General features: G+C 48.0%; 1 protein-coding gene across 3 annotated transcripts in view; it reads right to left on the minus strand.

Annotated features, from left to right (window-relative positions):
- The window catches only part of OSCP1 (organic solute carrier partner 1), a 34524-nt gene extending 25397 nt beyond the window's left edge, over nucleotides 1-9127 (minus strand). Inside the window, exon 1 of one of the 3 annotated variants that reach the window (XR_015698392.1) lies at nucleotides 8888-9127. Coding sequence is in view for 2 of the 3 variants with exons in the window: in XM_087728226.1 (XP_087584352.1) it covers nucleotides 8888-8999 (112 nt within the window). In the remaining variant the exon portion in view is untranslated. The remainder of the gene's footprint in view (nucleotides 1-8887) is intronic. The other 2 variants (XM_087728226.1, XM_087728225.1) reach the window with 2 other exon arrangements.
- Between the last annotated feature and the right edge of the window lie 2090 nt (nucleotides 9128-11217).

Below are 11217 nucleotides of genomic sequence, written 5' to 3' on the forward strand. Positions count from 1 at the left end.
TTCCTGCTGGGGCAAAGGATGCCTCCACCCCACATCATCGGCCCAAATGCACAGTGGATTGGCATGTAAATGAGTTTCATCTTCTTATACATAACCTTACCCGTATTAACAATCTGTCTGATTGCTGGGTTTGTACGCACGGCCCTTCCTCTAACATGCAGGGCTGGCCCATTCTAGTCTCTGGAACTTTAAACCTCACAGGCTGGAATGTTACTGTGCTATATTCCACAAAAAGTAATCGTGCACATACTATCTACGATTCTGCCCAGTATATTTTGACACATCGGGTTTTACCCCCTCTTGCCCCCATCTGCATTATATGGTGGAATGTTTTGCATGAAGGTTATGAAGCAGTAACTATTGGTGGTATCACCAAACAAATCCCTTTGAACCGCTTTTCTGTTGGGGATTATCCCCACTGCAATGCTACTTTCAAAATTACGGAAACTGGCTACAATTGTTCGCACTTATCATTACCTGAGCATTTTAAGTGTAGAAAAGAAGATAGTATAATCATAGACTTATTCTCTAACAGGAGAGGGATGGTTGCCTTTAACAGAATACAGGAACAAATCTGGGGCCATCATGGGTATTATTTGTATGGGATACCACCTGGCCTGTACTGGCTTTGTGGTCATTGGGCTGGGAAGGTGTTGCCCCCTGTATGGAATGGTACTTGCACTATTGGAACTCTGGCACCTGCCGGAATCTCAGCACATCCCATGTCTCAACCCGATAGTGCCTGGGAGAAACAATTTGGGTGGGCCAGACAAAAGAAAGCAATCGATCCAGCTTTAGGTTATGATCCTGACAATACCAATCTGACAGAGGGTGAAAGATTTATTGCTATAGCCCTACCACTCTTGGGTGTTGCATGGAACGTTAAACAATTGCGTATTTTATCTGCTCAAATGGAAATCCTAGCTAACACCACGATACAAGCCCTGCAGGCCGAAGTTGACTCTTTAGCTGGAATTTTAACTCAACATAGATTAGCTCTGGATTACTTATTAAGCAAGGAAGGAGGCCTATGTGTTTGGTTGAATGCTACCTGTTGTCATTATTTGAACCAGTCTGGAGAAATTGAAACCAGTGTGGAAAAATTACATGATATTGTTCAAGCAGTTAGACAAACATATAAGGCCTCGGACTCCTGGTGGGATTGGCTGACCTCTTGGTTACCTAATTTTAGCTGGTTGGGAAATACTGTCAAGACCATTATAACCCTTGTTGCTCTGCTGATTTTGTTGTGTTGCTGTATTCAATGTGTACCCTCTTTATTAACTATGTGTAAGAATATACTCTCTAGCTTGGCTCCACAGAAGAATATTCACATTGTCAACCACATGGAGTTACATGAACAGTCAACCCCTTTCATGGGGAAAGATCCCTTCCGCATACCTAGCGACAAAGAGGGAGACGCTGCCTTTTAAAACAAAAATAGAGATGATGTTGGAATCCATTCCGGGTGTTTGTGTGCAGGGCAGTTTCTGCTGTCTGAAACACACATACACAGGGATGCAAAAACATCGCACCAGAAACATCTTTCCGGCCTAACTGTCAGGACTCACTATGCAGCCTCATGTAACAAGAACTATGTGAGCCAGTTACTCCCACACCTGCCCCTTCTCCCCCCTATGCTGTGTTGTAACTTTCTATTCCCCCTTTCCCCCTCCCAATGCCATGCAGCTTGTAACTTTCTATTCCCCCTTTGCCCACCCTTTGCCATGGTGTGATTTTCTATTGGTTTATTTTTAGAATGCTGTGATTTTTCATTAGTTTACTTGTACCATGTGTGATTATATATGCCTTTTGATACACTCCTTTTTGATGACGATGTAACTAACTTTTCTAATAAAAGAGCCCTTCGAAGTTCTTTCGAAGCTTAGCTCATCCCAAGGAATTCTGTCTGGTGTTTTCCTTTTGATTAGGCAAGGACACATGAGCAGCCCTCCAGTGTGGCAACAACGCCGCAACAAGAACCGGAGATGCACAGACCGGAGAGGCTCGAACAGGGCCCCCGTCAAAGCCCTGAGCACCAGGGGAAGATCCCATGTGGGGAACCTGTGGACGGGGGGACGCCTGAGATTAGCCGCCCCCTTCAGAAAATGCTTGATCAGGGGAACATGGGAGGGGGAAGAAGACCACACCCCCCCCAGGACCGAAGACAAAGCTGCCACCTGGCAGCGCAAAGTATTCTGTGAAAGCCCGTTGTCAAGGCCCTTCTGCAGGAAGTCCAAGACGTTGGGAAGAGTGGCCCTATCGGGAGAAATGCCAAGAGGAGAACACCACCGGAAAAAGGCCGCCCAGGTGGAATTGTAAACGCGGGTCGTCGATGGACACCGAGACGCCTCGATGGTACGAATGACCCTGGAGGACAGGTTAGCCCCCCTCAGCAGCTGCCGTTCAAGAGCCAGGCAATCAGATGGAGCCACTGGGGCTCCAGGTGAAGCAGGGCCCCCTGCCGCAAGATCACCTCCTCCCGTGGAATCCTCCACGGAGGGGCCACCGACAGCTGGACTAGGTCCACGAACCAAGGCCTCCTGGGCCAATACGGGGCCACCACTATGACCTGGGCCTTCTCCGCTACTACCTTCCTCATGGTCCCCGGAACGAGGGGAATGGGAGGGAAGGCATAAAGAAGGCCCCTCCACCGAGGACTGAAAGTGACGCAGATCCAGGGCGGGCCACCTTCAGCTTCAGCCAATTTATCTGGTGGCGGAGATCTGAGGCCGTCCACCTGCCCTGAGCCATCCGAGAACCCATCCGCGCACCACCCCCGACACGTAGTCTATGACCGTCCCCAGGTGGAGAATACACGTGGAGGGGGAAAGATGGCTTTTGCCAAAGTTCACCGAAAAGCCCAGGCTCTGAAGGCTCCGAATGGTGAGCCGAAGGTCCGAGATGGCCTGAGGAAGAGACCCCGCTTGAACCAAGACATCGTCCAAATAACATTGGAGCCACACTGGGATGGAACACAGATGAGCCGCCACGGCCGCCAGAACCTTCATGAAAGTCCGGGGAGCCGAGGCCAGCCCGAAAGAAAGAGCCCTGTACTGGTAATGGCGGGTTCCGTGAGAAAACCTCAGGAACCTGCGGTGAGCGGGCAGAATAGGTATGTGACGATAGGCCTCTGTGGACCTACTCCCAGGAGCCAAGAAATTGGAGTGGCGAGCCCATTGGTTGGTCAAGACCACCAGAAACAGGGGAGGAGCCGGAATCTCCTCCTTGTTCATGGCTGTGGCAGAAAACATGGCCATGTCAGGATCCCTAGGAGGGGGCACCAAAGGATCCCCCGTCCCCACCTTGGTGGTCTGCCGTGTCTTGTCCAAGAGGATTTTGAACATGGCTGGAACAAAGAGGCCCGCAGAAGAGGGCTCATCAGGGAGACCCACATTTTCATCATCCGAGAAGCCCATGTCCTGGAGGTTCTCCACCCCCAAGAACGAAGCTTTGCTAACCATGGAAGGAGAGGAAGCACGATACTGGGCCCTGCCTAGCTCCCCATGCCTGGAAGAAAGGGAGCACTTGTCCCGCTGGGCAATGCCCCGTGAAATGGCTGCAGAAATAAGCCTTTTAAGACCTTCAGGGAGGTTATCCAAATCCTCTACATCCCCATAAGCAGAACTAGGCCCTGAGGAGCCAACCTGCGAGAGGTGCAGGGGCCCCTAGACGTGCCCTCCAAAGGATCACCTGAAGGAGAGGGGGAACCCCTCCTTCTGGAATAGGCCTGAGGCCTGTCGGGGGAGCTCGAGGAAGAAGAAGGGCTAAACCCCCTAGGGGAAGACCGGCTAGAAATAGGCCAGAGAGGAGACCTGGACCTGTCTCGGGATGAGGGCCTGGCTGACTTGATCTGCCTCTCTGCCCTGGCAAACATCTTCTCAATTGCCCTATGCCGCCTGGCCTCCTCCCTGGTGGAGGACCTAGATGGGCGCTGGGTAGCCAAGGATCCGGGGGGGGGGGAACCCCCTGCCCTACCTCCAGCTCCAGGGCTTCATCACCCCTGATCGGGCCCACCAACCTGACCCTGGGGGATCTCCGCTCCCTCGTCCATAGTTACTCATGTGTCCGACGAGGGAAGCAGAAACATGGGCCTCTGTAGGCCCTGCCGGGACCAGGACCTAAAGGCCTGTGGGGGAACTAGGCCAAGCTCTCCTTGCCAGGCCTCACCCTCGTTGCAGGCCGAAGCAGAGGCCCTGCGCACATGGCGGCAGCCAAAATGGCCGCCGGAGCTCCGTGCAAGGGTGAGAGGCCTCCAATAAACACAAGCGGCTCAGCTGGACTTCCAGGGGCCGGGGCCGCACCAAACACAGTCGGGGAGAGCCACGTGGCACCCAGGCACGCTCTCCTCACCCCCGCTTATCCCCTTCAATAGCCAGAGAAAATTCAGCAGAGCAGCAGCCACCCAGAGCGATCGGCGGCTCCGCAGGCAGCTTGTGCGCTCCACGTGGCGCCGAAACTGCTGCTGCCGCCGTTCCCTTAAAGTAAAGCTGCTCCTTTTGTAGCTGAAATCAGGAGCTGGCACCCCCGCAATCCTGGGGATAGGGCTGAGGCTCCGGGCCCGCAGGGGGGAGGCTAAAACACCCCACAGGGCCCTCCCCAACCGCCCAAGGCAGAGAACTGTCCCTTGGGGCCACAGCTGCACAATTTAGAATTTAGGAAAACTTTTAAAGTGCCCAATTAAGCCAAATAGAAAGCCAGCTCGAACAAAATTAAATCCTACCTATGGAATATTCTCAAACAGTACTTAGACCAAGAAAGACTGAGAGAAACTGGGCCAGGATTGGAAGGCACCAGTATTTAAATCCTTGCTCTCAGTCTTTGGACCAATCAGGCTTTGAGAATACCCACAGGTGACCCCTCCCTCCCTTCCTCTGGAAAACAAATCCAGACAATCACATTGTCTGATTTGGAAATAATTTTTTTGCAAATTATGGTGGAAAATAAGTATTTGGTCAATATCAAAAGTTCATCTCAATAGTTTGTTATATATTCTTTGTTGGCAATGGCAGAGGTCAAACGTTTTCTATAAGTCTTCACAAGGTTGGCACACACTGTTGCTGTTATGTTGTCCCATTCCTCCATGCAGATCTCCTCTAGAGCAGTGGTGTTTTGGGGCTGTCGCTGGGCAACATGGACTTTCAACTCCCTCCAAAGGTTTTCTATGGGGTTGAGATCTGGAGACTGGCTAGGCCACTCTAGGACCTTGAAATGCTTCTTATGAAGCCACTCCTTCGTTGCTCGGGCGGTGTGTTTGGGATCATTGTCCTGCTGAAAGACCCAGCCACATTTCATCTTCAATGCCCTTGCTGATGAAAAGAGGTTTGCACTCAAAATCTCACGATACATGGCCCCATTCATTCTTTCCTGTACACGGATCAGTCGTCCTGGTCCCTTTGCAGAGAAACAGCCCCAAAGCATGATGTTGCCACCCCCGTGCTTCACAGTAGATATGGTGTTCTTTGGATGAACTCAGCATTCTCTCTCCTCCAAACACGATGAGTTGTGTTTCTACCAAACAGCTCCACTTTGGTTTCATCTGACCATGTGACATTCTTCCAATCCTCTTCTGGATCATCCAAATGCTCTCTAGCAAACTTCAGATGGGCCCGGACATGTACTGGTTTAAGCAGGAGGACACGTCTGGCACTGCAGGATCTGAGTCCCTGGTGGCGTAATGTGTTACTGATGGTAGCCTTTGTTACGTTGGTCCCAGCTCTCTGCAAGTCATTTACTAGGTCCCCCCGTGTGGTTCTGGGATTTTTGCTCACTGTTCTTGTGATCATTTTGACCCCATGGGATGAGATCTTGCGTGGAGCCCCAGATCAAGAGATTATCAGTGGTCTTGTATGTGTTCCATTTTCTAATTATTGCTCCCACAGTTGATTTCTTCACACCAAGCTGCTTACCCATTGCAGATTCAATCTTCCCAGCCTGGTGCAGGTCTACAATTTTGTTTTTGGTGTCCTTCAACAGCTCTTTGGTCTTCACCATAGTGGAGTTTGGAGTGTGACTGTTTGAGATTGTGGACAGGTGTCTTTCATACTGCTAACAAGTTCAAACAGCTAATGAGTGGAGGACAGAGAAGCCTCTTAAAGAAGTTACAGGTCTGTGAGAGCCAGAAATCTTGCTTGTTTGTAGGTGACCAAATACTTATTTTCCACCATAATTTGCAAAAAAATTCTTTCCAAATCAGACAATGTGATTGTCTGGATTTGTTTTCTCATTTTGTCTCTCATAGTTGAGGTCTACCTATGATGTCAATTACAGGGCTCTCTCATCTTTTTAAGTGGGAGAACTTGCACAATTGGTGGCTGACTAAATACTTTTTTGCCCCACTGCAGAACAAAACAAGCAGATCTTGGAATTCCAAATGTTATCTTAATTCTGTCAGTTTATAGTCAAATTACAGCAGGGAATTTTATTGGCAAATTTTTTTTGATTCAATTTAACATTGATCAAGTATTGTCAAATAATGTGTAGACATTTATAAAGCATTATCTTGAGTGCAAGACATCTATAGCTAGTAGAATGCTTATTGCCAAAAAGTATATTACTACTATGAGAATAGGCAATATTTTTTAAATGGTTATTAATTTAAAATATATTTTCACTTCTGGAATTTTCTTTCCTTTTCCTGGGTCATGAATGCATATTATCACCATCCAAATTTATCCTTGAAAAATGTGTCCCAATGAGTTCCCTGGCTACATGAAGATTTGAACTCAACCTCACAAATCTCAGCTGGTGTTTCCCCTATACTGGCTTTTCCAGGCACGTTTGACTCTAACTGACACCATCTCCAGACTTTATTGCAAGGACTTGCACTTTATGCTAACTTCCACACTTAAGAAGACTGCTAGATGCATGCTTTTTCTTCCTATTGCTTTTGCAGCCTATTATGAAAGGTAGCCACTTTTGTAGTTATGCTTATTTGGACCCATGATTCTTCCTAAGAGCAAGCATCCCTTCGCTTCATCCCTTGCTGGAACTGTAATAATTAGTGCTAGGAAATAATTTCCAAAGGGACAGGAGCTATCTACTGTGGGAAACAGAAACAAAATTTCATAGGATGTCAATAACTGAAATACAGAATATAGTATACGTGTTCCTGGATAATCTGCATTATCAGGCATGAATAGATTAAAAAGCGAAGCCAGAAACAGCACAATGAATATTTTTAGGATGTTTTACAATAGGTCAAATAATGACAATATTTAACCTGGATTAACCAATTGGCCTGTTCAACAATGATTCCAATAGTTTTTCTATTTTATTTATTTGATTTCTATAGCTGTCCATCTCAACACGTTTTTGAGCCTAATAAGTTGATGGATTCACCTTATAACACATAAAACAGACCATACACTTCCACAACTTGAACACAACATTTTTTTGTAATTGAGTAACTGCTCTGAAGAGATTTTCTGGCAGCAACCTTCAACATACTGCATATACATAGTTTGGAATCTCAGGGCAGGTCTAAAAATGTTACAGTACCTCGTCTCCTGTCCACATCAGTCCATTCATCTATACGAAGCATAAAACAGAAAAAATGGCGGGTCAAGTACTAAGAACACACCGAGAACAACGCGGAAAAGAAAAGAATTGAAGAAGGATGTACATTTTTTTTAGTTTTCCACTTAATAAGATATTGCACAGCAGAAGATAGCTATTGAGTAGTATTTAAAGTGGCAGTGATATAGGTGTTATGAAATGGGATTGTATCACTTTTCAAGCCCATTTCACACTCTGGAAAAGAATGACATTTTCCCAGCATTAAAAATTCTTGAAAATGACGCAACAGTTCAGCAGCAGCTCAACTTTTATCGTGTCCAGCTACAAACAAACAAAAATATTCATAGGGAACCAAGCTAGGCTGAGCCATCCTCAGATCCACATGGATGGGCTATTGTTTTAGAGTGATTGCATGTTTCTCAACAAGAAGAATCTGCAGAACCGGATTGTTTGATTTCACTCGAAGAGGTCGAAAAATGAAGCACAACCTGGTCAAACAACCAAACAAATATTACTATTTTGTTATTTTTCAGTCTCTCCATTTCTCATAAGAGTTTTGTTTTCAGAACACGTAGAGGTAAATAAACAAAGCTAAACTAAATTTGGGTGTTTTTGGATCCAGAGGTCCTGAACGATTGGAAACTAATAAAAGAGAGAAGAAACCTGGAATTAAGAAGAAACGTCCGAAAAGTGAGGACAATTAACCAGTGGAACAGCTCGCCTCCAGAAATTGTGGGTGCTTCAGCAGTGGGTTTTTTTAAAGAAGAGACTGGACAGTCTCTTTTCTGATATTGTATAGGTCCTCCTGCTTGAGCAGGAGGCTGGACTAGAAGACTTCCAAGGTCCCTTCCAGCTTTATTCTATTCTACATTTGAACCCGGTGTGTGTGTGTGAAGGTCTTCCTACTAGCCACCGCCATTCGCATGTGAGCTGATTTATTCTCATCTTGGTGTTTGGTTTCTCTAGTTCACTTTCACACCCACGGCTCCATTTCTGATACACACAGAGAGTAATAATACCTTTTAAAGTGAACCCCAGCTGTTCTTGCCTGAAAGCAGAAGGGGCCCTTCTCCAAAAGCCTAGGAGGCAAGACGCTCCTCGGGCTCGGGAGGAGCCTGCAGGGGACAGAGAAGCTCCTCGGTCTCCCTGCTTTCCCCCCTTGGGCCCGATTCCAACCGGGTCCAGGGACAAAGGTCGACCACAGCGCTAAGAGGTTTCATCATCAAGAACAAATATGGCCTAATCCCACTTTCACTGCGCACTTTATTACTATGGCAAACAAATCAAGATCGGATGGGCACCAGCAAAGGCGCTGCGAGGGAGGCGACGGGGCCTGCACTCTCGGGGCCCCTCCCAGCGGCCCCCTGACCTTGGCGCGCCTTGTCTCCCGGGATGCTCTGCGCGCGCAGCCGCTGGTCCACGATGTACAGCATCTCCCCGCCCAGGTTCAGGACGAGCAGCGGCAGCGTCCGCAGCGACATGGCGGGCAGGCAGAAAGAAGCCCCTGCCAGCGTCCAGAGGCGGCGAGAGGGGCGTCGCGTCGTCGCCAAGGCAACCGGAGGCGGCTTCCGGTCGAAGGAGGCCGGATTTCCATACGCGCGTGCTCCTCCGGGCTGGCCTGAGGGACAAAGGGGGAGGGGAGGAGTTAACGAAGGCCAATCGGCGAAGAAGAGGGTGGGACGACATCCTCCCGCGCGGAATGAGGGCGGCCCCGGAGCTGCGGAGGTGAACGCTGTGCATTTCCCCTCGCGGCCTCTAGAGGGCTGTCTCGCAAGGGCCGTTCATTTCAGACGCACACACGCCGCTCAGCGGCCTGTGACTCTGACTTCTGTGCACGGACTGCTTCACTTTTTGTATTGGAGATAGTCGTTGAGTAACAGCCATTCGCTTAGTGACCATTCGAAGTTACAACAGCACGAGAAAAAGTGGCATGATCGTTTTTCACACTTAAGACCGTTGCAGCGGTCACGTGATCCAATTTTGGCGGCTGGGCAGCTGACTCCTATTTGAAAGAATAACAGAATCCAGATAGTTCTCAATTTATCACCACAATTGTGCCCAACATTTATACACCTAAGTAAGAAATTTGTTAAGTGAGTTTTGACCCATTTTACCACTTTTATTGCTGCATTTGTTAATCACTGCAATTGATAAATTAGTAACATAGTTGTTAAGTGAATCTGGTTTCTCCATTGACTTTGCTTGTCAGAAGGTCGTAAAAGGGGATCACATGATCCCAGGACACTGTAACAGTCATAAATGTGAGTCAGTTGTCAAGCATCTGAATGTAAATCACATGACCATAGAGATGCTGAAAGGGTCATAATTATGAAAAATGGTCATAACTCATTTTTTCAATACCACCCTAAATTCAAACGGTCATTAAGTGAACCATTATAAGTCGAGGACTATCTAACAGAGTTGGAAGGGACCTTGGTGGCGTTCTAGTTCCAGTCCCTTGCTAAAAGCAGGAAACCCTTTAACATTCCAGACGTGGTTGTCCAATCTCTTGTGTTGGAGCACCAACAACTTCTGGAAGCAAGTTGTTCCACTGGTTTATTGTTCTGACTGATCTGTCAGGAAGTTATTATTTCTAGGTTGCTTTTCTCCTTCATTAGTTTCCATCCATTGCTCCTTGTCCTGCCTTCAGGTGCTTTGGAGAATAGCTTGACTCCCTTCTTTTTGGCAGCCCCTGAGATATTGGAATACTGCTATCATGTCTCCCCTGGTCCTTCTTTTCATCAAACTATAAGTAAAGGTTCCCCTCACACATATGTGCTAGTCGTTCCCGACTCTAGGGGGCAGTGCTCATCTCCATTTCAAAGCCAAAGAGCCAGTGCTGTCCAAAGATGTCTCCGTGGCCATGTGGCCGGCATGACTAAATAGCAAAGGTGCATGGAACACTGTTACTTTCCCACCAAAGGTGGTTCCTATTTTTCTACTTGTATTTTTTACGTGCTTTTGAACTGCTAGGTTGGCAGAAGCTGGGACAAGTCACGAGAACTCACTCTGTTATGTGGTGCTAGGGCTGTGATAGTGAACCTATGGCACACGTGCCACAGGTGGCACGCGGGGCACTGCCCTGTTAGCTCCAGCATGCATGCGTGTGCTGGCCAGCTAACTTCAGCCTTCTTTTGGGGCTTTTTTTTGCCCTGAATGCTCAAAAAACGTCCCTAGAAGCAAACTGGCAGTCCGTTCCTGAAGTCTGGGGGGGGGGGGGGAGGCTGTTTTCATTCTCCCCAGGCTCCTAGAAAGCCTCTGGAGCCTGGGGAGGGCAAAGAAAGTGCACCAAAAGTAGGTGGGAGGGAATGCTGGTTGTGCATGCATGCGCGCAGGGGGTGAAGCATGCCCATGCGAGCTGGGTCGCACACATAGCATTACAGGTGTGGCATGCCTGCACATGATCCCCCTGCACTCCTGCATGCGAGCCAAAAAAGGTTTGCCATCACTGTGCTAGGGATTCGAACTGCTGACCTTTCTGATCGACAAGCTCAGCATATTAGCCACTGAGCCACCATGTCCCTTCATTAAACTAGACATACCCAGTTCCTGCAACCGTTCTTCATATGTTTTAGCCTCCAGTCCCCTAATCCTCTTTGTTGCTCTTCTCTGCATCTTTTCACAGTCTCAACATCTATTTTATGCGATCAAAACGAGATACAAAATATTCCAAGTGTGGTCTTGCCAAGGCATTATAAA

The sequence above is a fragment of the Thamnophis sirtalis genome, unplaced genomic scaffold, assembly GCF_051295495.1.
Source record: "Thamnophis sirtalis isolate CommonGarterSnake01/CBP01778 unplaced genomic scaffold, rThaSir2_p1.2 scaffold_13, whole genome shotgun sequence".
NCBI classification, from domain to species: domain Eukaryota; kingdom Metazoa; phylum Chordata; class Lepidosauria; order Squamata; family Natricidae; genus Thamnophis; species Thamnophis sirtalis.